General features: G+C 50.9%; 2 protein-coding genes and 1 long non-coding RNA gene across 5 annotated transcripts in view; 1 reads left to right on the top strand and 2 right to left on the bottom strand.

Moving 5' to 3' along the window:
* PPP1R7 (protein phosphatase 1 regulatory subunit 7) overlaps window positions 1–20,887 on the bottom strand; it is a 29,641-nt gene extending 8,754 nt beyond the window's left edge. The window contains exons 1-10 of one of the 3 annotated variants that reach the window (XM_030327612.1): window positions 20,295–20,340; window positions 17,899–17,959; window positions 17,361–17,489; window positions 13,198–13,253; window positions 12,539–12,604; window positions 11,868–11,998; window positions 11,347–11,509; window positions 9,411–9,527; window positions 8,461–8,565; window positions 5,193–5,279 (exon numbers count right to left, since the gene is read on the bottom strand). In XM_030327612.1, coding sequence (XP_030183472.1) covers window positions 5,193–5,279; window positions 8,461–8,565; window positions 9,411–9,527; window positions 11,347–11,509; window positions 11,868–11,998; window positions 12,539–12,604; window positions 13,198–13,230 — 702 coding nt within the window. In that variant the 5' untranslated portion in view covers window positions 13,231–13,253; window positions 17,361–17,489; window positions 17,899–17,959; window positions 20,295–20,340. Of the gene's footprint in view, window positions 1–5,192; window positions 5,280–8,460; window positions 8,566–9,410; window positions 9,528–11,346; window positions 11,510–11,867; window positions 11,999–12,538; window positions 12,605–13,197; window positions 13,254–17,348; window positions 17,490–17,898; window positions 17,960–20,294 lie in introns of all 3 variants that reach the window. The other 2 variants (XM_030327610.2, XM_030327611.2) reach the window with 2 other exon arrangements.
* Window positions 15,551–16,535, bottom strand: LOC115522033. Its single transcript, XR_003971231.1, has 2 exons — window positions 16,362–16,535; window positions 15,551–16,021 (listed from the first exon to the last, which is right to left on the bottom strand). It is a non-coding gene; the product is annotated as an uncharacterized LOC115522033 (long non-coding RNA).
* A 91-nt stretch (window positions 20,888–20,978) lies between the features above and the next one.
* Window positions 20,979–27,713, top strand: part of PASK (PAS domain containing serine/threonine kinase) — a 40,471-nt gene continuing 33,736 nt past the window's right edge. Inside the window, exons 1-2 of the mRNA XM_030327590.1 lie at window positions 20,979–21,403; window positions 21,848–21,928. The gene's annotated coding sequence lies outside the window, so the exon portion shown is untranslated. The remainder of the gene's footprint in view (window positions 21,404–21,847; window positions 21,929–27,713) is intronic.

Here is a 27,713-nt window from a genome sequence, read left to right as displayed (position 1 = left end):
ATTTAAAGTTTCAGAAGAAAATCTGGACAATTGTTTTTATAAGTTTTGGGTTTATGACCTTTTCTAAACTGACACTAAACGCTGAAAACCAAGGAAAAAACAGATTTCTCGTTCTTCTCTGTAATCTGATCTTTTTCTTTTTTACAACGAACAGAAATACTTTTATCGTTAGAAAATACAACAAAGCTATTTCCACTGTAAAAAAAAACAACAAACCCAAATCCTGATGTCTATGTATTTTTGTACATAATCTTTGACTTTCTCATCATTTTGTTAGGTCTTAGATGTGAAAGTTCCAAGGCTCTGAATGCCCCACAGAACACGTGTCAACCAGAGTCCTGCCGGCGCCCAAGGGAGTGCTCGCCACAACGCACGCCTCATTCTAGCAAAGGCTTTGTCAACCTGACCATCAAAACACCACATCTCACTGTTTCAGTGTATTCTAAAAATTAATAAGTAGGAAACGCTTTATGTATCTACGAGCAACTGTTACTTCTTATTCTGTGACATGCCTATTCGTGCTCTGTCCCCCACCTCCCATTTTCAAATGGTGACCCTCTAGGAGCCATTTTTAATACAGTAACCCTCAGCTCACGTACCTGCACGGCGTCATTTTCAATGTTATCCACAGCTGGTCTCCACCCAGCTACCCAAGCTTCCTCTCCTAAATTCCTGCCTCTCATTCAACCGAGCGTGTGCCAGGCACTGTTCTAGGGGTTGGTGAGGCAAGACTGAGCAAAACAGAGAGACTCCTCTGCCCCGCGAAGCTCACGGTGTGCCGTGGAGGAGTGAGAGAGAAAAGTGAAAAATTACATGAAGTCACAGGACCTCCACTTCAAGCGAGGGAAGGACTGGAGCGGGACTCCACTTTTCTGTCGTAAACTGGAAGACAGGACAAGTAACATGAAACTGCTGTTTGCATACACTGGACAACAGGTGACACGGGACAGTGACTCCAGAGAGCAGGGAAACGAGGGAGGTGAGCTCTGTGTGCCTCTGGCCTTCTGTCTGCAGGCACGCTGTGGACCACAGGGGAACCCAAGTAGAGCCTGGAGGCCACAGTGAGTTGAGACAGTGAATCTGTTTTGGGAAGGCAGAGGCAGCTGGGATTTCTGGAGAGGAGTGAGCTGTATAGGAAAAAAGCTCCAGAAGGGCACCCAGTGTCCCCTTGAATCTTGGACTGACAACTGAGTGTGGATGGTGGCGTGAAATTACAGGACTGGCCACAGCATAGAAGCCACGAGGCGCCAGAAGCAATGAACTGGGCAAGGCCAGAGCTCATGCACGGAAAGGACATGTTTGCGCCGTCACCAATCAGAGGCAGAGACCTCGTTAAATGCCCAGGGCATTCACTAGAGACCCAAGAAGGGTCACAGCCTAGAAACAGAGCAGAGTAGCCTTAGAGGACAGGCTTCGTAGATTCACGCTGATAAAGCTGAAAGTGAGCCTCAAAAGGATCAGGTTCACTGTCTGCCAGATATACAGGCCAATACACTTTAAAGGAAAGGAAAGCAAAAAAAAATCCAGAGTCAATAACTTCACATCTTTTTAAAAAAAGATTTTATTTTTAAGTAATCTCTATACCTAGTGTGGGGCTTGAACTCACAGCCCTGAGACCAAGAATTGCATGCTCTACTGACTGAGCCAGCCAGGTGCCCCAATAACTTAACATCCTAATGGCCAGCATCTAATACAAAAATTACTAGCCATGTGAAAAAGGAAGGCTTCAAGGGAAACACAAACATTAAGGAGACAAACAGAATCTATAAAAAGAGAACCAAACTTTTTTTTAGAGTTGAAAAATGTAACATCTGAGCTAAAAAACTGACTCCAAGAGCTTAACAGCATATGAACATTGCAGACAATCATGACCTTACAGACATAGGAACAGAAATCATACAAACGCAAGCACACAACATAAAAGCCAGTGACCCAGTGACAAAGCACTGGACAACATATGCGTAATTGGAGTTTTAGGAAGAAACTGGGGGAAGGGGAGCAGAATAAATTTTGGAGGAAATTATTTTCAGAAGTTTGCTGCATCTGATTTTGAAAACTATAAATTCACAGATCCCCAAAGCTCAACAGCACGTGACCTTCAAGTTGCAAGAAACAAAAGTGACGATAGAACATAAATAAGCAGCTGGAGGGAGACAGGGGTGCCTGGGGGGCTCAGTCGGTTGAACATCCGACTTCAGCTCAGGTTATGATCTCATGGTTCGTGGGTTCAAGCCCCATGTCGGGCTCTGTGCTGACAGCTCGGAGCCTGAAGCCTGCTTCGGATTCTGTGTCTCCCTCTCTCTCTCTCTGCCCCTCCCCCACTCACGCTGTCTGTCTCTCTCCAAAATAAACATTAAAAAAATTATATATAAAAAAAAAAAGCAGCTGGAGGGAGAGAGACATGTCACACAGAAGGGGCGAGAATGACTAACGATTTCTCATCAGGAACAGTGCAGGCTGGAGCACAATGGAACACGTATGAAGTGCTGTAGACAAACCCCCCAAACTGGCAAACTAGAATTGTAGAGCTGTAATCCCATACTTCAAAAATGAAAGCAAAATAAAGAGACTTTTCCAGACAGATCAAAGCTGAAACAATTGGTTTACAACAGGCTGCACAATAAAAAATTATTAAAATTCTTCAGGTGGAAGGGAAATGGCACAATGGAAACCACATAAAATAATTAAAAAATGCCAGAAATGGTAAAATAAGTGGATTTTGTTATTAAATTTCCTTAAAAGATAACTGATACAGCAACATGTCACGGGGCTTAAATCTATGAAAAGTAAAACATAGGGCAATGTCAGCTGTTGGAGAGGAATGGAAGCACACTCCTGTAAGGGACTTACATTATTTGTGACATGATATATCATTTGAAGGCAGACTGTGATAAATTGAAAATATATTTTGTGATTCCTAAAATACAGCATACAGATATAAGCAAATTACGTCAATAGTGAAAATAAAATAGACTACCAAAAATAATGTTTTTCTAATCCAAAAAGAAGGCAAGAAAAGAGAAAAAAAAGGAACAAAGAACACATGGGACAAATAAAACCCGAATAGCAAGATGGCAGACCTAAACCCAACCATTGCACAAAGTGTAAGTGAATGTAATTGTACTAAACATGAGCAGGGTAAATACTGCCCTTAAAAGGCAGAGATGGTCAGACTGGATAAAAAAGCAAAACCGATGTGCTGTCTACGAGAGACGTATTTTGCCTATCATGAAGACAGAGGTTGAGTAAATGGATGGAGAAAGATACCCATGGAAACAGTAACAGGAGAAAGATAGAACGGCCAGATTAATACGGGAGGTAGAATTCAGGACAAGAACAAAGAGGGCAGCGCGGAAAAGGGACATTCCATATGATGAAAAGACAATGCCTCAAGAAGACACTATGATCCTAAATGTGTATGCAATCAACAAAAACCTTAAAGATACAAAGAGCAAAAGCCGGTGAACTGAACGGAGAAAGCAAACCCACGGTTATGTTTGGGATATTCCAACATCTTTCTCTCAGTAACTGGCAGGACAAGCAGAACGTCAATAAACATAGGATTTGGGTGATTAAAATTTTATTAAGCCTGGCTTCCTAGTTCTCTCTCAGAGACCAGCTCATAGCTAAGCGAACCCTACATGTGATAGGAGCACAGAAGAGTTTGAGAGCTCCCAGTTTGCAACCTCCCTTCCTGAAATGCAATTCCTCATTGGTAAAATGGCATAATACCGTCTGCTTCGCAGGGTTGCTATGATCAGCAGATCAGAAGAGGAAGCAGTCTGGACACCACCAGGCACTGTAGGCTCTGCCTCATTTGACTGTCTTCATCTGCTTTGTGTGTTACAGGGCAGGCCAATATCCACCTTCCAGCAAGTGCCAGCCTGCCTGCCTGCCTTCCCGGTGGCCAGGGTGCCCAGCTGGCCTCTACCTGTGGTCTCAGCACCCCATGTCCCATGCTCTTGTCCCTTGGCAGGGCATGTAGAATCAATCACACATTTCAGAAACACTGCTTCAGTATCAGCTGGTTTCCCAAACCTCCTGAAATGTTCTGCCAGGAGCCCTTTCCCTGTCACCCAGGTCCCCTGCCACTGGACTCATTTGGTTGTCTGGTTTCTCTGTGTGGTTCCCCCGCCTCTCCAGAGCCAAAACTCTTTGCTCTGATCCAACCAGCCTATCCGCAGCCTCACCTTCCTTCGGGGGTGGGCTGCATGCTAGACCCACCAGGCTCGTGGCAGCTCACCGGTGCCTCCAGCCTGACACCCTTTTCCCACCTTTCTACTTCTGGTTCTGGTCTCCCCAGATTTGCTCTGGCACCACAACCTGACAGGACCCAAGACCCAGTGCTATCGGTAAGGGGCAAAGGTCGTTTTCACAGCAGGCTACCTGTGTTGTCGGGAAACTTGGAGGAGTTTTCAAGATGACATAAGCAGAGTCAGCAGCACGGCTATGGAAGGAAGAGTCATGTCTCAGACTCCACGCACAGCCTGGTCAGCTGAGCACACCCAGGACAACGCTCGCTTCAAAGGATCTCAGGGTGAAACGTGTGCCACGATCCGTGCACGGGCCCCCAGCCCGGGGACAGGCAGCGCACACACGTCAGGAGGGCACGCCACAGAATCCCGACACTGCGGCCCTCAGCTCGGTGACTGTCGTGCAACGCTTTAGAGGAGTCAAGAAGTTAGGACCTGCGACGTGCTGCTTCTCTTCCTACTTCTTCCTCCCGGCTCTGGGATACCACTCCCCAACCCACACCTGTTGGCCTCAGAAAACACGAGGCAGAGCCCGGGAGGACTGAGTGCAGAGAGCCTTGCGGCTTCTCCTGTGCTGCTGCGGTCTATCTGCACTGAACGCACTAGCTCCCGGGCCGGGTCTGGAAAGCTCTCGGTCACAGGCAACTCTCACCCTACAGACCCGGGCCTCTCACATCTTCTTGTGCGCCGCGATCCCCAGAATCTGTGAAAACGCGGATGCCGCTACAGCCCGCGTCTGTGCGTCTGGGATGACGTGGGGCCCGAGTTCCGCTCCTGGGTGATGCCGGCGCACACAGCCAAGAGTAAACTCTGCGACAGCGCCCCCCACCTCACGGCGTAGGAGGCGCCCGGGGCTGGCGCTCAGCACGCACTCAGTGCTACGCTCAGTGGCGCCACCTCAGCGGAGGCAGAACCAATCCCGGCGGTCATTCCACTTACCCAGAATTCCTGTAGCTCTGTCAGATGGCTGACGTTTTCAATCTTTTTGATTCTGTTTGATGCAATGTCCAACATCGTGAGTTTGTTCTAAAATAAGGAAATAAGATTGTTCCTGGATTACCTCAGTTCAATAATGACCGTGTGACCACACACATGCTGTCGGGTGCTGTGCTCACGGCCGTGGGGCGAGCCGCCCTCCCTACCCTCAAGGAACAGGGGCAGGCTAACAGGACGGGGTCACCTGCCACTCCCTGCGGCCCACCCGTTCTACTCGCACACAGACCCTCACCACCACCTCGGCAGAGCCCCCGTTAACACTGGCATCTGACAGTCTCCGCCACAGGCTCCCAGACTCCCATCTACAAGGATCGGTGTCCCAGTGGGCTGTGTAGTCCTAGGAAGAGCAGAGTGACACCTCCCTAGAAGCAGGGGAGGCCTGGGGCTCCGGGAGGCTGCACGGGGGCATCTGGTGTGGACCCCGAAGAAGGGGTAACCACTGTAGCAACATCTATTTAGTTTCTGTTGAGGACACGCACGATGTATCAAAAGGAGTCCTCAGAACGGTATTTTTGTTTTCAACAACATCTGCTTTAGCGTGTACCCCACAATCCCCTATCCTAAGAATGCCCAGCAGATACGGTTTTTCTAACACATATGAGCTAAGCCTGAGTAATATTTTTTTAAAGTTCAGGGTTTAAAGATTTAACAGAGTTGAATAACATTGTAGTAAAAATGAAGTCTGTTAAAGCTCCCGCCGCTTGCTGAAGTATGTTGAATCAAACCAGTTGGCGAAGTTTTTCTAAAATCAAAAAGGAAACATTTAGAAGTTGGTTCACAGCCGCCCAAAGAAGTCCATTCCCTTCTTGTCTGCCCATTTCTCACTGTGGATTCCTTCCTACATTTTCTACTGTATTCATGGGATTCCGAGTCCTGGTCCTCCCAAGTTTTAAGGGAAGGTTAAAAACCGTCTCAATAAAATAAAAAGAAATCCACGAACACACACAGAAGTCCCCAGCCAGCGGCGGTGCTGACTCAGAAGCGCTCTGGTCCTGGTCTCGGATTCCTCGAGGGCCCGCCGCCCATCCCGCACCCACGTCACCCAGTAAGAGCACTGGCCAGTCAGTTTCCAGGAAGCTACATGGTGCCACGTCAGGTCACATGCAAGCTGGGCACGGGCACGCAGATGAGCAGCTCCTCTGAGTAGCTTGTGTTGGGCACGTCGTGTGTGCTCAGACTGCCACGCGACTGCAGTGTGCCAGGAGGCTCCTGCCTATGGGAGCTGGGGGGCGGTTGGTGGGACCGCAGCAAGCGGGGACTTAGGAGAACTCGGCAGAAGAGGGCCGGGTCCTCCACGGCGGTGGTCTCTGGCCCTCTGACCCCATCCTGCAATGCTCGGTGTCACGGGGTGCACACGAGGAGACACACGACAGGCCGATGACGGCGCGGGCCCCGTCCAAGGGCGTAGCACCAGGGGCATCACGGTGCACAGCACTGGCGCAGGGACTCAGTTATGTGCTCGACACTGTCTTGTTTTTTCTGGGGAGCTGGACAGTGTTTTGAAAGCTCATCCAAAAGCAAACCGGTGAGAGCTACTTAAAAAAATAAAAAAATAAAGAGAGGAGCCAGGCAGGGTGGGAGTGAGCACAGCACACGGGGCCACACACGGTGCCGCGGTCACGGCGCCAGAGAGCAGTGGGTGAGAGGTCGCCAGCGCCCGAAAACCCAACGCCCAGGAGCAGACACAGAGGTCGGGGAGCGCCCAAATGCTGGGCAAGGCGTCTGTGGTGCTCGGACGGGGGATTTGCCATTTGGGAAAAACATACACTCTTTACTTCCCACAACAAAAATAACTTCCAGATAAACTGAGAGAGAAAATACAGACGAGTATTTGACCTCGAACTAAACGAAGCCCGAGCAGACTGTCACACTGGACCTTGATAAATATTCTAATCACATAATTACCTTCAAAACCACAACCTTTTTTTTTTTTCTGTTTTGTTGCAGAGGCCCAAGAATGATCTGGAGTTCAACCCTGACCACAGTGCCCACTCCTGCTGGTAAAATTCTAAGCTCTAGCTCCTCTCCTGCTGGCCCAGGGACCTGCCACTCTGTCGGCCCTGTTGCAGACACACTTCCCCCACCCTGGGGAGACCTAGGAGCTGGGGAGACCCCCAGCTCTCCACGATCGCGGGCCCCGCAGGCTGGTCATCGCGCGGGGTGGGCACACCCTGCCAGCTCTGACGCCATGGCCTCCGCACACAGTCCCACGTCTCGGAACCGGGCCTCCAGCTACCACCCTGCGCTGCCTGAGCGTACAGCCGGTTTACACGCCAGGTTGGTAAACTCCGAATTTGACTGCAAGGCGGAGGAAGACAACTAAACTTACCAGAGGCCCATTCTGCCTTGTCTAAAATTTGGTAAAAGGAAATTCAGAATGTGGCGTTCCCTCTAAGACGTTACTAACGGTGACCAGGCCCAGGGGCTGAGGCCAACGGAGCCTTTACTAAGATTGAAACGCTGTGTTTACGGTAACAAAAGTGACCAATATGGTTACCTTTGCTAAAAATAAAACAGAAAAAAAAAAAAGCTCAGTAAAACTGAAAGAGAAAAAGTATTTTATTTGTCTTGAGTATCGCAGTGAGGAAAAGCAGGCTTGCCCGCAGGCAGCTGGAAAGGGCCGGGGCCAGCGCTGGCCCGCCTCCCCGCTCAGCGCATCTAAGGCTGTCCTGTGCTGAGTGAGAACGGGGCCGTCTGTGGGAGGCGAACAGGCCCTCCCTAGCCTCACGAGGGCTGGTGAAAAGCAGGGAGGAGCAGGAAACGCGCAGGAGCTCAGCTCAGAGCAGCTGAGGCCTGGAGGCCCCCGTGGTCCCCGTGGCCCCCGTGTGCCGAAAGGCTGCTGCCACGGAGTACGGCGGCCAGAATGGAGGGGGAGAGACGGCAGCCAGCACCTGCCAGCCCTCTGCAGCACGGGGCACCTAGGAACGCGCGGGGTCTGTGTTCCAAAATTCTTCCCAAATGGCTGCGGTGCCGCTGGTGACTGTATGGTGCGCACGGCATGCAGCACCAGCTCCGTGCTCCCCCAAGGGGAGGGGGAGCACTGTGTGTGTTTTATGCACGTGCTAGTGTGAAGACGGAGCTCTCTGTTTTCAGACTTGGGAAGGTCTCTACCACGAGCCCCTCGAGGCAGCGAGTCTTCTTCCGACCAGGCCTAGGCTGGCGGCTGCCCGGTCCCCATGCCCATACCGCCCCGGACCAGCGGATGTCTTACATTGTTCTCCAGGCCCTCGATGACCTCGATGCCATTGTGGCTCAGGTACAGCTCTCGAAGGTTCACCAGGCTCTGCAGACCTTCCATCTTGGTCAGCCGGTTGCTCTGTGACAGGGAGAGCAACAACCATCAGGATAGCACGGAGGGTATGGAAAAAACGGCTTTTAGGAAAGGAGGGCTCTCCTCTTGAGGAGCTGACACTTTAAGCGCGCTGGGTGGGAACTCACATAGAGAAAGAGATCAAAATTTCGAGGCTGTTGCACTGGCTAGAATGCGTGTGTGAAGGCTGGGGGCTTTTAGGCGAGGAATTCACTCTTTTAGGTGTGCCCGGGGAAGGCCTACCCCAGTTAATTCAGTAATTCAAAAATGTCAAATATACCGAATGCTGTAAAATAAATCACTTCTCATTTCTTTCAGGACATACTGTGACTCAAATTCACGTACAAGGCCCTCCTTTTTTAAGAGTCTGCAGAATGTCTGCTTCCCAAAAGGCACAGGTGGTTTTGGTGGACCTGCCACAGCCAGAACGCCCTCCTGCACCTCACCTCGAGGGTCCGGTTCCACTCATTCGCTTCCAGCAGAAGAGGCAGCCTGAACCTGAACCTGAACCTGGGCGTGCTTGCCAGTCCCTCCCAGGGCTGTGCTCTCTGTGCGGGTGTGCAAGGAGTGCTCCCACCACTGAGCCCGACACTCCAGGAGGCTTGAGAGCATGCACACGCAGCCTTCTCAAGAAGCCCCCTTGGCTAGAGACCGCCCAGGGAGGGAACTTTTAGCTGTGTGTGCATATAACACACACGTACGTCTAAGTCTCTGAAACCTAACATTTCGGTTGCTCACTGGTGGTAAAAGTAGCGTCGATCCCGGACGCGGTGGCAGACAAAGGTGAAGGCTGTTCGGCAGCGGTGCGCCGGCCGGGGCTTGGCCAGATGGGAGCAAAGGTGGGTCAGTACCTGCATACTGAGGACCGTCAGGTTGGTAAGTGCGTCCAGGTTCTGAAGTTTAGTGATCTTGTTCTTCCCCAAAAACAAACTCTCCAAACTGGTTAACGTGTCAATATTTTCAATTGCCTACGAAAAAGACAGAGAAGCAGTTAGCACTGTGTGGCTGACCAGCGAGACTGGAGAGGGAAAGGTGCCGGGAGAGGAGATACAGCTATCTGGACTTGAGCCCTGGGACGTGGGCAATTTACTTATCCACTCGGGAAATTCTCCCATGAAGTCTCACTTGAAAGTACAGAATGCGAAAAGGTGGCTAGTCCAAGGCCTTGTCTCCTGGGTGCCCCCCACCCCCAGAGCTCAAGGTCAGGGGACACAGTTTGAAACCCACAGATGAGGACATTTCTCAAGTCCCTCTCAGTGCTGAAGTTGAGTCGATAGGTTATTGTCGTCCCACTTAGGGTTCCTTACGATGCATTCCAAGAGCTGAGGTCTCCCCAGAAGCAGCTCTGACCTTGGGATGCCACCCAGGATTCCTGAGAGCAGGTGCCTCTGTTCCATGGCTTTCTGTCCCCTGCCTCAGTTTCCACAACCCTCCCCCCTTGCCAGCATCCTGTGCTCCTCTATTCACTGTAAATTCCAGGGCCCTGCGGAGAGCAGGCATTCTAGCAAGCACTGACTGCCTGGACCGGTTTCCCTCCTCCTGAGTTCACTGCCAGCTTTTCCCGTAGACACTGAATGAGCAGTGGGTGCAGACCGCACCCCCCCTGCACCTCACAGCGGGACTTGGGGGGCTTGGGGGTGCTTATGAGGGGGGAGGATCCAGGGGGATGGATCCTTAGCTGCTCCTGCCTGCACAGAGCAGGAGGATCCTGCCAGCTGCTCCTGGCTCCTGGGCCACCGTGCTGCCTACAAACATTCTACAGAGATATACTTGATATAAAGGGCTGACGTCTGGGCCACTCTTTAGTTTTAAACATGGTGCTCTGATACGTGGGCCATGTCCCTGCTAACAACCGTCACAAGAGGCCCTCCTTGGTTTGCATCCTGCCCAGCTCTCCAGGGCCAAGTGGGATGGATCACAGTGTGCCGTAGACACAAAGCCAGGCACAGGGCTACTCCCAACACAGAGGCAGGTGAAGAAGTGCTTGGAAACACCGGCTCTCAGTTGCTCAACAAGGCCAGTGGGAAGCCCCGGGCTCGGTAGCATGGCTTCACTGGGATGTGGGGTGAGCACTGAGGGGTCTTCTGGCTGGCAGGTACCCTCATCACGTCCTGGTGACCCTTCCCCTTCTCTGCTGGCAGGCCCCCCCCCCCCACCCCATGTCAGTCCTTCTGTGACCCCATCTGTGGCTCCCACCACGGGCAGTGCCCAGCACCCATGAGTCAGGTGGGTAAAGGACTGCTCCTATAGCACCCCAGACCGTTTTGCCAAAGCGTCTCCTGCCTGCTCTGCCCAGTGCTCCCAGAGGTCAGGGCCTGGTAAATGGCGCGATGTTAGGCTGCCATGGGGCGTGTTCCGCTGGTACGCGGCTGTCCAGGGAGGACGGGCCGGCCAAGCACCCGAAGGTGCAATGTGCCTCCTACGGCCCCCGTGTGGAGGTCAGGTCACTGCAAGCCACCACTCTGCTGTGCTTGGGGCACTGTCGCCTCAGAGAGGCCCACCAAAGAACACAGCCTCAGCAACTCAAAAGCAAAGTGTTTGGGGCTGACCCGTTCACCTGGGGCAGAATGTCACAGGGACGCTTTGCTAAGGTTAGGTCGTGACCTGGATGCAGAGCAAGTGAGAGACACGCACAGAAGGGCCAGACCGAGTGGTGTGAGCGCACGCTCTTGTGAACACTGACCTGCAGTTGGCACTTTTCTCCTGGAAAATAAAATCATATGGTATGAAACCCACAGCCAAACACACATCTCGAAACTGCCACCGCCAGCCGCACCCCACACCTACCCGGATGCGGTTGGACCCCAGCTCCAGCATCTGCAGCTGGTGTAAGCTGCTTATGTTCTCGATTTTACTGATTTTGTTGTTAACCAGGAAGAGCTTCTTCAGTCGTGTCAGCTTGTCGACTCCTTCAATGTTCCTCAGCAGATTAAAAGAAATATCTAGAATCCTGGGACAAGCAGAGCGTCAATTTTTTAATAAGAACAGGTGGAACAGAGCTCTGAATGCAACCAACCTAAAGGCACCGCCCCACCCGGTGGGCCAGGCACCACCCAGCGGCCCACCCCGACTCTCCAGGCGCCCCGACGGCAGCAATCGCGCCGGCCCCTAGATGGACCGGCCTGGAGTCCGCAATCAAAGGTTTAACCTGCAGGTTGGGACTGTGGGCAAGCCAACGCCACCCATGGAGACAGGCGCTGGCTGGGACCCTGTGGCAAAGGTGGCCCTCCAGGACTGAGCGTGGGGCCCAGGGCAGTTCTGGGGAGACTGGACAGGCCCCTCAGCTGTCCCCTGGACTCATGACTCACTCCAACTGTGTTAGCGCCTCCAGATTCTCAATCTTCTTGATTTGGTTGTCATAAAGGTCCAGCTCTCGAAGACTCTGTAACTCCTCCAGATTTTCAATGCATTTAATTAAATTTTGACGGAGGCAGAGACTCTGAGGGATGAAAAAGGACAAGGTGACATAGGCAGCAGGGAGGTCACGAGGAAGTGCCAACTGTGTTACAGGACAAACCTTCCGTGGGACAGGGCATGCGGTTTTCATCCTTCTGTTGTTTTCTAGAAACGTGCCCACCTTGGAGAGGACGGGCAGATACCCAAAAGAAGGCTGGAGGCAGGCCCCGCATGGAGTGCACCTCCTCGGTGAGGGGGTCGTTGGCCAGGGATTGCACTGGCCGACCTCTGGAGGGCTTGAATTTGAACAAACTTAACTGAAATGAGCTGAGGACCACACAGGCTGGGGTGTGCTGAACAGCAGGCAGGCCCTGCCCTGGACCACTACCAGGCATCAGGAAGAGCCCATCGGCCTCTGTAAACCCGGCCACGCTTAGGATACAAGTGCTGATGTCAGTTCTGGACAGAGGCTAGCCCCTTCTGCAGAACCGAGTCTCAGTGATGCACGTGCCTGTGTCCCTTGGGTAGGACAGACTCCGGGGTGCGTGTGTCCCCAGGAGACAAAGGACAGAGCCCCTCATACCTTTACTTTCTTCAGCACCTCAAATCCCTCGATTTTCCCAATGCGGTAGTGGTTCAGATCAACGTCCTGAAACGAAGAAGAAATCCGGCTCAGCCGCCTGAAGACCCGTGTCCTGGACCAGGACCAAAGGAGGCCGGCCTGGCGGGCGGAGGGGCGGGCAAGGAAGGGCTGGTGAGCCTGCAGCGGACCGGCCACAGCAACGTGCAGGAGCACTGTGAGACATTCCTCAGCAGTTTTACAAAACAATGAGCAGTACGTAAAGCCCCTCTCTCACCCCGCAGCAGCCCCGTGGGCAGGAGCTGTGATGAGTCTGCCCTCCCTGGCGGTCTCCTGCACACTGAGCTGTTGACGCTCAGTGTGTTTCAGATGCCGGGATGGCCAGGACCCCCACGACTTACAAAGTCGTCACCTGACCCGCTGGTGGCATTTAGGAGCCAAGGGCGTTTCGTCTGCTGCCCAGCCCTCTGGTCACACAGAAATGGGTTTCAGTCACGGGTATTAAAAACAAGGACAGAAAGAATCTGACCCAACCAAGGGGACTCAGACGACCTCGCCTAGGGTAATCACTTACTAATCCAGCACCTCCATAGAAGATACCCTGACGGCCAGAGCGGTCCGTCACCAGGCCCCCTGAGGCTGGCTCCAGCAGGTGGCATTACCTCTGCATCTCTGTCCAGGTTAATGGTTTCCATATCCACGGGCAGCTCTTGTCCTTCTGGAAAAATAAGGAAAAAAGCCCATTCAGAGCCCGAATGTCAGTGGAGCTGGGACGCAGGCTGCCTGGCTCACAGAGCTGAATCAGTGCAGAGGAGACGCCAATGGGTGGTGCGGGGGCCCCGGATGGTGTGGCCGGCTTGACACCAGTTCCGATGATGGTCACCATTCAAGCGTTCTGACTTTCCTGAATTGGGTGACTGGCAAAGTCTCCAAATTTCCATCTGCGCCAGTGAACTTGCCAGGGAAGGAAATGTAGTCTGAAGCTGCGTGCAGGGGGGACGGTGGCGGGGGGACGGGGGTGGGGGCGGTGGCTGCCCAGAAGTGCACAGCTGGCAGCAGCCTGCTCTTCCCTGACCTTTCCTTTGTCGTCTCGTCTGTGGCCACATGGCAGACCATCTGAACATGGATCATGCGGGGCATGTCGGATGTGCTAGGATGTGCCTTTTATCGCTTTGGAAAGTGGCCCGGTATCTCTAAACCCTCGTCTGCCAAGAGGAAAACGCGACAGAGCACAGCTCAACAGACGGACCGGAGAGCCCTAACAAGGGAAACACGCTCTTCCCCCACTGGGGGCCCGGCCCAGCAGAAGGCCAGCCCACCCCGGTGCCCGAGGAGAGCCCCAAGAAGCCCTCTTCATTTCCGCTGAACTGCAGAAGCATGCGTGTCTGAAAGGATTCGACGCTTTAAAAAAGTAACAGTCGTTCTTTGATTTCATCAATTGTCTTACGATTCCCCCCATTCCCCTCCCCCCCGCCCCGTCTGCTTTTATTAGGATCTGAATAAGGGCATATATTGTGACTGGATGACATTTCTTTAATGTCCCTTTCTGCTCTTGCAATTTTTGGTCGAAGAAACTGGGCCGCCTGGCTGTGACACTCCTGTGGGAGTGTGTAACCTCCGCTCTCCCAGATCTCCCGCAAATCGGTCGTTCCCGGTGCTGTCCTGCCCGGCTCCTACCGCCGCCTCTGCCCTGTGGGGGAGCTGTGCTGGCTTCTGTGGTGGCTCACGGCTGTAGCCCTCAGGCCTCCCAAGGTCCGTCTGCTGCTCAGTCTGGCCCCTTGACTGGAGGCAGCAGAGAGGTGCACGCCACTCGGACTGGACCCAGCAGCGTAAGCACTGGCTGGCACCGGCTGAGTTCAGATTCCTAACTGTGCCTGTTCCACAACAATCCACAACGGCCAGTTCAAAAGTATGTCGTTTAGTATGGTTTGACATTTACTAGAGTCTTTTTTTCACTTTTAGCAGAAACTCTGTAAAAAAAAAAATGTCTTTTCATTTTCTATTCTTAGCACAAATTTTAATTCTTCCCAGTAGAACTCAAACGTCTTGAACTCCGCAGAGTCATCCAAAACCTGAACTTCCTCTACGTCTGGATAAAAAAATCCATTCACAAATGAGCCGTGCAATCCGATCACCCTTTTTGACTTTGAACTTTTCTTTGCCAAAATTAAATCGTACAACAGCCACGTTTCCTCTATAATCTTCACCCGTGACGCCAGCTTCTACATCCATGAAGTGCTTCGCAGCTAAGCCAGAATGGCGAGCTACCCTTCCACGGCACCCGGAAGCAAGAGTGTTTCCACAAGGGTTTTCTCCATAGGTGGTACTGTATAATCACGGGCACTGCACAGGTCGTAGGTCATAGCCCGCAGCCCGCGCAGACCCCTCGGTCAAAGCGGTGGCGTGCTCCGAGGGCAGGACGAAGCAGAGCCTCGCGGTGTCCTCCGCAGGCCGAGCCCGCTTGCTGGGGGAGATGGTGCGTATGTCACCTCAGTGCAGGGTGTGGCAGAGCAGAACGTGAGAAAAGGCAGCAGCACAGGGGGCAAGTGGAGCCAGAGTCACTTGCTGTAACTTTAGAGGATATCAACCAACCTAGGAACGAAGTAAAAGGAGTTGGGCAAAACCAAGAGAAATAGCCAAATTACCCCTCAGCCCAAGGCAGCACAAATGCAGTGTCCATGAACTCAGGAAGCTGCAACGAAGGCAGGTGTCCAGGCCACCCAGTGTCCAAAGCAGGGCGCCAGGAGAGTCCAGGGCAGGTGCAGACAATGGAGCAGGGCCCGTGGGTGGAAACTGGGCCCGGGCTCTCCTCAGGACAGGTGCTCACACAGCGTAAAGTGCTTCTGTCTGTCCATCCAGCACATAGGGCAGGCCCCTCAAAACATCAGCTTAACCTCTGAAACAGTCGCCAGCCTAGAATGTTTTCCCAAATGTACCATGTATTTGTTGATCTTTTAAAAAAAAAAAAAAAAAAAAAAAAAAAGCTAGGGAAAATAAGTGAAAGGTAACAGTCGACATGTTTGAATTTGTTTTATTTGAACTTAGCACTTAGACAAATACAAGTGGGAGTGAGTCCTGGTTTCTCTTAAGGACTTATAAAAATGTATATTCCCAGAGCGCTTCTAATCAGCCAGCGGTCTGGAGGAAGGAACTCTGGATTTGACAAGCTGCGCTCAAGTCCAGCTCCTCTACTCTGTCACCACGAGCCCTTGGGCAGGCCACAGGGAGCAGGTCTCACCACCCAGGGAGAGGAGCCCCATGACAGGGCCCCACCGCCTCTCCGGTTCTCCATGAGCGCCAGGTGTTCAGACGCCGAGAGCAGGCGACGCTCCCACTCTCTCGGTCGTCTGTGACTCAGTTAAGACGGTAACGAAAGCTCTCATCCATCACTCCCGTGTACGTATTCCACCCACATCACTTCCAGAATATCGACTCTGGCATTCCAAAGTAAACGTGGCTGACACTTTCATGGTAATCTCCTTTTGCCTTAAAATTAGGTTGTCATAGTTACCAATCATCCTCACTGGCACAGAGCACAATGTTATTTTAAAAATTAGTCTTGTTTTCTTATAAATTTGTGTTTTCTTGTTATCATAAGGGTAGTACATGACTATTAACACCTTAGAAGTCCACACATTGTATATAAATCTAGAAGACGCAGAAAGTACAAGACCCTCTCACACCTGCTGTTCGGAGACCCTCAACTGAAACTTGATGTGTTTTCTCTGTTAAGTATGTTAAAACTTACATATTACTAATATTTTTAACAATAAAATTTTAACGTGCATACTGTTTTGTAATTTGCTACTCTCACCTAATAACATACCTTGGACATCTTTCTGTCTGCTCCTATGCTCTGTCTCACTTCTTTTTTTCTTCTTTTTTTTTTAATGCTTACGTAGTCTTGGGAGAGAGCGACAGGGTGCGAACAGGCGAGGGGCAGAGAGCAAGGGAGACACAGAATCCGAAGCAGGCTCCGGGCTCTGAGCTGTCAGCACAGAGCCCGACGCGGGGCTTGAACTCACGATCTGAGATCATACCAGAGCCGAAGTCGGACGCTCAACCGACTGAGCCACCCGGGCGCCCCTGTCTCACTTCTTTTCAATGTAAATCTACTTTCTAACCAAAGATCATGGTTGGTAGGGTGAAAAACCACCCATTATGGACTGAGAATTTACTTTTCTCATCTGTAAGTTAATTTTGTTGCTGTTAATCACTAAAACAATAGGAGGCTATGGAGATAGTTTCCACCTAAGACAATTTTTCAAACATCTAGGTATCTTAAGAGTCAATTCCTGCCTGGAAGTATGGTGAAGCAGGACTCAAACGACTTCTCCAAAATACTAAGAGTGCTATTCTGAAATTAGTGTATGTTACTACGATAGGAAACAAAAGCATCACCAGCCAAAATATTTATTTCACGTCTCGCTTTCCGAATATACGGTTAATAACGCGATTTTCTGATCCTGCTCCACATGCCACGCTGGCACCAGTAACATTAGTCGTCGTGTTTGCCTTCAGTGCAATTCCAAAGAGATGCATCCTGCCTGTGGATGCCGTCCACGAGTCAGCTCACTAAGGGAGTACCACAGAGGGCGCACGCCCCCAGAGCACACGGCCCCCAGCCCCCAGAGGGCCTCCAACGCTGCATCAGCGGAACGAGAGCTCGCCATACGAACCCCCTCTCGCACAGCAGTCCTCCCGCCGCCCTTGCCTCCCCAACACCCACCGTGGGGTGGGTGTCGGGTGGATCGCGTGCCACATGGCCGCACCCGCCCCGCCTCCCGCCCTTGGTGAGTGAAAGGCTCTTAACTCGGCCTGGTACCTTCTGGGTCTTCCTCCCCCTGCTCCTCTCCGTCCTTCAGGCTGTGCTCGCTGACGTCTGCCACTATACCGCCGCTCTGCTTCTTCCCCTCTTCATCGCCAGACTCTTCAGATTCGACTCGCCTGTCAACTGAACGCACACACATCAGTAAGAAGTCACGGCCACTTTATGTGACCTTCTGAAGAACACAGAATAGACTGATATCCAGTTGTAACTCAAAAAGACTTCATTCAGAATCGTTCGTTGAATTCAGTTCGACAAACACCTGTATTCCATTTCTTGGGCGCCACCTGCAGCGCACAGAGGTGGGGACAACTTGAGTGGGGGAAGGCAGAGCAGAGAGGACACAGGGGTCCGAAGATGAGTAACATACTGTTCCTGCCCTCGAGAAGACTGAAGAATTACCAGGTGTTCTGAAGGCCCTGGGTCATTTGTGACTGAACGTACTGACAGCGACGCAATGAAGTACCTCCTGCGCGGCTCACTTTCAGCCTGGACATCCGTGTACAGGGGACCGTGTGACCCTCCCACCACATACCTTCATCCACGCTCCACTATCCATTTGGCCAAGAAAACCAGCCCCGTCACAGGCCCACGTTCTGAAAGAAATCAAGACTAACTCAAATCAGACTGTGGGCGGGAGGGGGGGGGGGGCTGTAATGACAAAGGAGAAGACAGCCAGTAGTGCCAACTGCCCCACATAGAGGTCACTGATGCCAAACACCAGCACACGGTGATACCAGCCGAGAGTTTTGAAAGGCTGGTAAATAAATATTTTTTGAATTAATAAATAAGGCAATGACTAAGTATAGCAGACTGATAAAAATTCTTTGGGGAGACTGTCACATCATTTTCCTTTCTCCTAACATTTTCCATGACCTGTCTTGGAATCTGGAAGAGCTGAAACACTAATGAATTACTGGGAGTTATCAACCATACTGAAAGCATTTTCTTTCCTGCCTACGGCTTATCCACAGAGGGGTGTGCTCTTTGAGGACAGGAGTTCTACTTCTCCTTTCTGTCTCCTCCTGGGCCTAGGAAAACAGTACCCAGGAAAGGACTGCTGGATAAAACCAAGTCCTTACGAAATCCAGCTCCCAAACCTCCAAATCCATTCCTTCTTCCCCTCCCTGGCAACTGCCAGGCCTCCCGACTGGTCTCTCGGTGGCTTTTCTGGCTCTGTCGAATCCATTCTGCATTGCCAGAGAATCTGACTTGATTCTAAAATCCAAATCTGATCTTTGACTCCAAGTTTCTGGAATGTTTCTGGCTCCAGCTGAGATTTCAATTTGCCCTTTGGCAGGCTCTCTCCTTTTCCAGCCTCACTCTCCTCATCTGTAGAAGGCTAGTTTAGGACCCATTTACCAGAGGCGCTGTCAGGGCTAAAGTTGAAAAGGCACAAAAGCAGCAGTCAGCATGTGTGTGACACGCAGTCAACACTAAGTAAACTAGTGATCACCAGGCACAGGGCACTCTGTGGTCATGGCGAAGGGAGAGCAAGTTCTACTGGGAGATGGGGTGGCGTGGCTGAGACCAGGGTGGCAGGGACCTAGCTAATGAAACCTGGGACTCTATCCTGAAGGCAGCAGAAGGTCTGGAGCATGGGACAGTAGATCAGAATATAAGGTGACTTTGGGACACTGGGAAATGGGGTGGTTCAAAGTCTTGGCAGAGGGAACGGAAGAGGTACTGAAGACTTAAGAGATACTAAGGATATAGAGTCACCAGAACTGATTAATTGGATGGCTGGGAGTGGGAGAGAGAGGATCACCTAGGTTTTGTATTTTCCTTTTACCAAGACATGGAAAACAGTTGAAGAGGAAGGAGTAGACTGGGACGCGGGGAGTCGAGGAGAGCAGACAGGAAGAGGCACTTTCTTGCTTAAAAGGATCCAAGACCCTTCACCAAGGTCCACCATGACCCTCTCTTGCCACCCTCCTCCAACAGGACTGTTATTCTTGGTCAAATTTTCTTCCAGGCAGACCGCATTCTTTTCACAGCTCTTTGCCTTTGTCTTTCTCTCTCCTGAAATGATCTTTGATCTTTCCCCAACCTGGTGATTTGTAGTTATCTGTCAAGGCTCAGCTCAGAGGTGGCTTTGGCTGGGCAGCCATCACTCCAAACAGGCCAGCTCCTCTTCGCACCCCGCCTCCCTTCTTACCTACTAGTTTACACATCAGACAGTAGCTGCTCTTCTGGAGCTCTGACCTCATCCCCACTTCCCCTCCAAACCAGCAGAGCCCAAAGCATATAAGCACTAGGAAAACATGACTGACTCTCCAACTGCTGTGTGTATATAACTATATGCACACACAATATGCATGTGATTTTTTTCAACAAAGCTAAAGAGTTGAATTTAGTCTTTTTGGAACTAGAATAGTTTTTAAACCAGGCATCCCCTCTGCAGAACTCAACCTCTCGGCTCCTTGCCACCCGTTCCCCACAACACATTTGCTTAAGAGAGGACTCTTCTCCACCTCCACCACGTTCACCCACGAGCCGACTGGGGCAGGTCCCATGGGGCCGTGCGCCTTACTTTTCCAGGTAGCTGCCCAAGGGACCGACCCCATGGGCCAGGCTCAGAGAGAGGTTCGGTACGAGGCTCCCGCCAGCTGGTGGACGCCGGGGCTGTCGAACCACCGCGTCGTCAGTCCCCACCCACTCTACTGCGCCGCCGCTCTCCCCTCCCACCGGCCGTGGGTCCGGCGCCTCCTGGCCGCCAGCGCCTTCCTGACTGCCGCAGTCTCGGCCCGGGGTCCCGGGGTCCCGGGCCGACCCTGCCCCGCGGAGCCGGCTGGCAGCTGTCAGGGCGCGCGGCGGGGCCCAGGCCACGGCTAGAGGCGGGAAGTCCCGTTTTTCTCAGGCAGGACCGGCGCGGGCCGCTGCCTCCCCGCCCGCGGGGCCCTTGGGCCGCCGCCCCACGCAGCCACTCACCTTCCATCATCTCCTGCGACTGTTGCTGGCCCGCGCCGCGTTCCGCCGCCATGTTGGCTGCTCTTCCCCTTTCCGGAATCTGTCGCCTCAGGCCCCTCAGCCAATCAGGGCTCCCGACTCAGTGCTGCTCAGCCAATGGAATCCCAGCCCATGTTTGAACCCCCCGACGCGCCTGCGCAGCCTCCGCGCCTCATGGGAGTTGTAGTCCACTCGCGAGGCCATGCGGGCCTCAGCCCCAGGAGTAGCCAGCCTCACCTCCCAGGGACAGGTAATCTGAGAGCGCACCGGAGGCTTCTGGAGGCGAGGAGCGGGGAAGAAGACAGGGGCGGTCGGGGCCTCATGCACGGAGCCGTGGCTGCAGGCGAGCGGAGAGAAGAATCTGGGAAATGCTTGGGGCTCATCGAGGGTCTCTGCGTGGGGCTGCAAAGTGCGGGCCAGTCGAGGGCGTGCCGGCCCCTCCGGGGCTCAGAGGTTGCGTCTGTACAGTGGCCAATTTCGTCCCGATGTCGCCGCGCGGATTTAGTCCGTGTGAAGGGATGGCCTCCAGTTAACGCTCAGCGCAGGGCGCCCGCTCTCGTGCCGGAGTCGGAGCCGAGGCCAGGGGCCGGGGCCCGAGCACCGGGGGCCAGCTCCACCCGCAGGTGCGGGGACAGCGTCTTGGGGGTCCAGGACGTCGACCCAGCCCACTGTGAGCCGCAGCCTCTGTCGGTCCCTCGGTCCCTCGGCCCCTCGGGCGTGCGTGGCCCGTGAGGGATCCCCCCCGCGCCCCCCACCTCCGAGGCCGCAGAGAGGCGAGCTGCGCACTGCTCACCCTTCCGGATTCGGAGACCCGAGGAAACGGTGTCGGTCAGACCCCGCGGGCGGAGGCGCCGTCTTTTTTGGCTCCTCCGAGGCGCCGTAAAGGGAGTCCGATGCGTCCCTAGCAACCGTTAGCGCCGGCTTCCCCGCGCAAGCTCGCCGAGTCCCGCCCACAAGCACTCGTGGTTGGCTCATAGGGCCTGTCAATCGGCACGAGTCGTTCTGCGATTGGCCGGTGGGGCCGGAGGCGAGGATGCGCTCCTTCCCGGCGGGTGAAGCGAACTTGGCTGGGAGACCCTGGCAGGCCTCAGGTGAGATGCCTGCACTGGAGAGAGCCGGCCCGCGACCCGCTGGCTCCTGGCGCGGCCCGGGGACGAGCCGCACCCGAGCCCTGCGTCCCCTTCGCGTGGCTGCGGCTGGTGGTGGCCCGCTGCCGCCTTGCCGCCGTTTGCGGCGCCCTGGGGCCCTAGGGCCCTGGGACCCGGCCGGGGCCTAACCCCACCGGCGCGCCGTCCACCCCGGAGTTGGCCGCGAGTGTTTTGTTTACCTCGTGTTGCCTGTTCCCCCTCTGGATGGCGAGTCTGGGAGAACAGGGGCCGCCTCCTGCTCTCGGCTGCTCTCCAGCGTCGAGAACAGTGCCTGCCAGCGGGTATTTGTGGCATGAACGCCCACTGCTTCCCCCATCTCCATTTGGGTGTCGCATACAAACCTGGCTTTATCCTGAACCTTGTCCTCACCGGCTTTTCTTTTCCCAGAGCATGGCAGCGGCCTGAGCGGGAAACTTGGGATGCCGTCTTGATGCCTTTCCTTCTGTGCTCATCACCCAGTGTATCTAGGTCAGTTCTGTGCCAAGTTTTGTCTGTGTGTTCCTGTCTCCATCTTTCTGCCACTGCTTTGTTTTATTTTTTTTTAATTTTTTTATTTTTTCACTTTACATATGCAACTTTGTTTTTTTTTCAATATATGAAATTTATTGTCAAATTGGTTTCCATACAACACCCAGTGCTCGTCCCCAAAGTGCCCTCCTCAATACCCATCACCCACCCTCCCCTCCCTCCCACCCGCCATCAACCCTCAGTTTGTTCTCAGTTTTTAAGAGTCTCTTATGCTTTGGCTCTCTCCCACTCTAACCTCTTTTTTTTTTTTTTTTCCTTCCCCTCCCCCATGGGTTTCTGTTAAGTTTCTCAGGATCCACATAAGAGTGAAAACATATGGTATCTGTCTGTCTCTGTATGGCTTATTTCACTTAGCATAACACTCTCCAGTTCCATCCACGTTGCTACAAATGGCCATATTTCATTCTTTCTCATTGCCACGTAGTACTCCATTGTGTATATAAACCACAATTTCTTTATCCATTCATCAGTTGATGGACATTTAGGCTCTTTCCATAATTTGGCTATTGTTGAGAGTGCTGCTATAAACATTGGGGTACAAGTGCCCCTATGCATCAGTACTCCTGTATCCCTTGGGTAAATTCCTAGCAGTGCTATTGCTGGGTCATAGGGTAGGTATATTTTTAATTTTTTGAGGAAACTCCACACTGTTTTCCAGAGTGGCTGTACCAGTTTGCATTCCCACCAACAGTGAAAGAGGGTTCCCGTTTCTCCACATCCTCTCCAGCATCTATAGTCTCCTGATTTGTTCATTTTGGCCACTCTGACTGGCGTGAGGTGATATCTGAGTGTGGTTTTGATTTGTATTTCCCTGATGAGGAGGCGACGTTGAGCATCTTTTCGTGTGCCTGTTGGCCATCCGGATGTCTTCTTTAAAGCAGTGTCTATTCATGTTTTCTGCCCATTTCTTCACTGGGTTATTTGTTTTTCGGGTGTGGAGTTTGGTGAGCTCTTTATAGATTTTGGATACTAGCCCTTTGTCCGATATGTCATTTGCAAATATCTTTTCCCATTCCGTTGGTTGCCTTTTAGTTTTGTTGGTTGTTTCCTTTGCTGTGCAGAAGATTTTTATCTTCATAAGGTCCCAGTAGTTCATTTTTGCTTTTAATTCCCTTGCCTTTGGGGATGTGTCAAGTAAGAAATTGCTACGGCTGAGGTCAGAGAGGTCTTTTCCTGCTTTCTCCTCTAGGGTTTTGATGGTTTCCTGTCTCACATTCAGGTCCTTTATCCATTTTGAGTTTATTTTTGTGAATGGTGTGAGAAAGTGGTCTAGTTTCAACCTTCTGCATGTTGCTGTCCAGTTCCCTCAGCACCATTTGTTGAAGAGACTGTCTTTTTTCCATTGGATGTTCTTTCCTGCTTTGTCAAAGATTAGTTGGCCATACGTTTGTGGGTATTAGTTCTGGGCTTTCTATTCTATTCCATTGGTCTATGTGTCTGTTTTTGTGCCAATACCATGCTGTCTTGATGATTACAGCTTTGTAGTAGAGGCTAAAGTCTGCGATTGTGATGCCTCCTGCTTTGGTCTTCTTCTTCAAAATTACTTTGGCTATTAGGGGCCTTTTGTGGTTCCATATCAATTTTAGGATTGCTTGTTCTAGTTTCGAGAAGAATGCTGGTACAATTTTGATTGGGATTGCATTGAATGTGTAGATAGCTTTGGGTAGTATTGACATTTTGACAATATTTATTCTTCCAATCCATGAGCATGGAATGTTTTTCCATTTCTTTATATCTTCTTCAATTTCCTGCATAAGCTTTCTATAGTTTTCAGCCTACAGATCTTTTACATCTTTGGTTAGATTTATCCCTAGGTATTTTATGCTTCTTGGTGCAATTGTGAATGGGATCAGTTTCTTTATTTGTCTTTCTGTTGCTTCATTATTAGTGTATAAGAATGCAACTGATTTCTGTACATTGAGTTTGTATCCTGCAACTTTGCTAAATTCATGTATCAGTTCTAGCAGACTTTTGGTGGAGTCTATCGGATTTTCCATGTATAATATCATGTCATCTGCAAAAAGTGAAAGCTTGATTTCATCTTTGCCAATTTTGATGCCTTTGATTTCCTTTTGTTGTCTGATTGCTGATGCTAGAACTCTCAACACTATGTTAAACAACAGCGGTGAGAGTGGACATCCCTGTCGTGTTCCTGATCTCAGGGAAAAAGCTCTCAGTTTTTCCCCATTGAGGATGATGTTAGCTGTGGGCTTTTCATAAATGGCTTTTATGATGTTTAAGTATGTTCCTTCTATCCCGACTTTCTCGAGGGTTTTTATTAAGGAAGTTGCTGAATTTTGTCAAAGGCCTTTTCTGCATTGATTGACAGGATCATATGGTTCTTTTCTTTTATTAATGTGATGTATCACATTGATTGATTTGCTAATGTTGAACCAGCCCTGCATCCCAGGAATGAATCCCACTTGATCATGGTGAATAATTCTTTTTATATGTTGTTGAATTCGATTTGCTAGTATCTTATTGAGAATTTTTGCATCCATAGTCATCAGGGATACTGGCCTGTAGTTCTCTTTTTTTAATGGGTCTCTGTCTGGTTTAGGAATCAAAGTAATACTGGCTTCATAGAATGAGTCTGGAAGTTTTCCTTCCCTTTCTATTTTTTGGAATAGCTTGAGAAGGATAGGTATTATCTCTGCTTTAAACGTCTGGTAGAACTCCCCTGGGAAGCCATCTGGTCCTGGACTCTTATTTGTTGGGAGATTTTTGATGACTGATTCAATTTCTTTGCTGGTTATGGGTCTGTTCAAGCTTTCTACTTTCTCCTAATTGAGTTTTGGAAGCATGTGGGTGTTCAGGAATTTGTCCATTTCTTCCAGGTTGTCTAGTTTGTTGGCATAAAATTTTTCATAGTATTCCCTGATAATTGCTTGTATCTCTGAGGGATTGGTTGTAATAATTCCATTTTCATTCATGATTTTATCTATTTGGGTCATCTCCCTTTTCTTTTTGAGAAGCCTGGCTAGAGTTTAATCAAATTTGTTTATTTTTTCAAAAATCCAACTCTTGGTTTCGTTGATCTGCTCTACAGTTTTTTTAGATTCTATATTGTTTATTTCTGCTCTGATCTTTATGATTTCTCTTCTTCTGCTGGGTTTAGGCTGCCTTTGCTGTTCTGCTTCTATTTCCTTTAGGTGTGCTGTTAGATTTTGTATTTGGGATTTTTCTTGTTTCTTGAGATAGGCCTGGATTGCAATGTATTTTCCTCTCAGGACTGCCTTTGCTGCATCCCAAAACGTTTGGATTGTTGTATTTTCACTTTCGTTTGTTTCCATGTATTTTTTAATTTCTTCTCTAATTGCCTAGTTGACCGACTCATTCTTTAGTAGGGTGTTCTTTAACCTCCATGCTTTTGGAGGTTTTCCAGACTTTTTCCTGTGGTTGATTTCAAGCTTCATAGCATTGTGGTCTGAAAGTATGCATGGTATGATTTCAATTCTCGTATACTTATGAAGGGCTATTTTGTGACCCAGTATGTGATCTGTCTTGGAGAATGTTCCATGTGCACTCGAGAAGAAAGTATATTCTGTTGCTTTGGGATGCAGAGTTCTAAATATATCTGTCAAGTCCATCTGATCCAATGTATCATTCAGGGCCCTTGTTTCTTTATTGACCGTGTGTCTAGATGATCTATCCATTTCTGTAAGTGGAGAGTTAAAGTCCCCTGCAATTACCACATTCTTATCAATAAGGTTGCTTATGTTTGTGAGTAATTGTTTTATATATTTGGGGACTCCTGTATTCTTTCTGCCACTGCTTTAATGTAAGACCTTGTATTTCTTGCCTGTATTACTTACCTCCCCACCATCCCCCACCTCCTTTGCTCCTGGAGTGATGTTTGTAAACTGCCAATCTGGTCATGTTACTCCCAAGCGTAGACAATATTTGGTAAGAAGTCCAGACTGCTTGGGCAGGCTTAGGAAGCCCTGGGAGTTATGCCTGACTTTTCCAGGCCATCTCCACCCACTTTCCTGTGTCCCAAACTCCCCGGGGTACTGTGGGAATCTTTGTCTTAAGGTGCCTCTGTCTGCCTGGAAGGCTTCTTCATCCCGGTTTTCAGTGCTCAGCTCTGCTGGTGCCTCCTCCAGGAAGCCTTTATTGCCCTTTCAGGTCTGGGAAGTGCCTTTTGCTTCCCCCTCCCCGCCTCATCGCAGCAGCTGTCACCCTAGATATTCTCTAGGATGCCTCCAAGGGAGAGACACAGATGGTCTTGGAAAGGCTCCGAGTAGTTATTGGCCCCAAACCTGAAGTCCAGAGGAAGGAGGATTTTAGGGTGGGTTTATCCAGTGGCTCAGAATGCCATCCTTGCCATCCTCTGCTTTGCTCTCCATCATGTTGGCTTCTCCCTGAGGCCGGTTCTGCACCTGGTTGTACAGCAGTGGTGCGATCAGTTGGAGCTGTTTGCTTCCCAGCTTGTGTTCTAGTGGGAGAAAGATGGTTGTTTCCAAAGGTTCACCCATAAGAGCAAAGGGTACTTTCCCAGAAGCTCCCTGCAAATCTCTTCTTGCTTCTGTTTGGTCTCGGGGGTCCGGGGTGGAGGGGGGCACTCATGCCTTCTGAAATCAAAACTAGCAACAGCAATGGAATTACTCTTAGACACCGTCAGGTGCTCTCTGGTTCAACTTCCTGTATCTTCTGCTCAGAGCAGGTACAGAGGACAAAGCAAAACCCAGAAAAATGATCCTGAAAACATAAGGCTGGACTTGCAGGTGTTTCTGGTTGGCATTTGAGTTAAACCTGTGAAAACAGGAGCGTTTGAAGGTTGATGAAGCCAGGTCGTGTGCTCTCAGAGGACAGCATCTCTATGTTAGAATTATTACGTTTTGCTGATGTAGTCGGTGTACAATTGTCATGATTATGCTTATAAAATTAAACCTTTTGTTATAGGTTTATTGGCCATTAGGGCTTCCTCTTCTTGTTGAATGAAATCCTTGTTTTCATTTTTCTATAGAACTGGGTGTGTCTTTTAGAATTTTGTAAATTTTTAAAAAATGTTTATTTTTGGGAGGGAAGGAGGGGCAGAGAGAGAGGGAGACACAGAATCTGAAGCAGGCTCTGAGCTGTCAGCACAGGGCCGGACTTGGGACTCGAACTCACGAACCATGAGATCATGGCCTGAGCCGAAGTCGGACGCTTAATTGACTGAGCCACCCAGGTGCCCTAGAATTTTGTAAATTTTAAATGATTGACCTTTTAAACTATACTGGATGTTTTCTGGTGATATATGTGTGGCAAATATCTTCTCCCAACCTGTGGTTTATTTCTATCATTTGGTGTGTGTGTGTGTGTGTGTGTGTGTGTGTGTGTGTGTGTCTATATGTGTGTGTATGTATGTGAACAGGTGTTCTCAACTTTAATGCTAAATGTTCAATCTTCTGTTGCAGGTAGAGCTTTGTGTGTCTTGTTGAAGAAAACTCTCCTTGCCCAAAACTTACAGACGGTCTTTCTAATTGTCTTCTAAAAGCCTAGTGTTTTGACTTTGACAAGTTAAGTCCTTCACATCCTGGACACCGCTTTGCGCGTTTGGCGTGTGGCCAGCTCTGCTGTGACCGTCCTGGTCTGGAGGTGGAGCCACTTCGGCCTCCCCGTGTGCTGGTGGCTGGGTTCCTCCAGCCACGGGCCCTCCCGCAGGCGCGGCTCCGGGACACGGCTCCGGGGCTCGGGCCCGCGCGGGCCTGCGGCTGGGCACCCGCCTGCTCCTTTGATG

This window comes from Lynx canadensis, chromosome C1 (genome assembly GCF_007474595.2).
Source record: "Lynx canadensis isolate LIC74 chromosome C1, mLynCan4.pri.v2, whole genome shotgun sequence".
NCBI classification, from domain to species: domain Eukaryota; kingdom Metazoa; phylum Chordata; class Mammalia; order Carnivora; family Felidae; genus Lynx; species Lynx canadensis.
The sequence above is the reverse complement of the archived record's forward strand: the minus strand, read 5'-3'. Positions and strand labels throughout refer to the sequence as shown.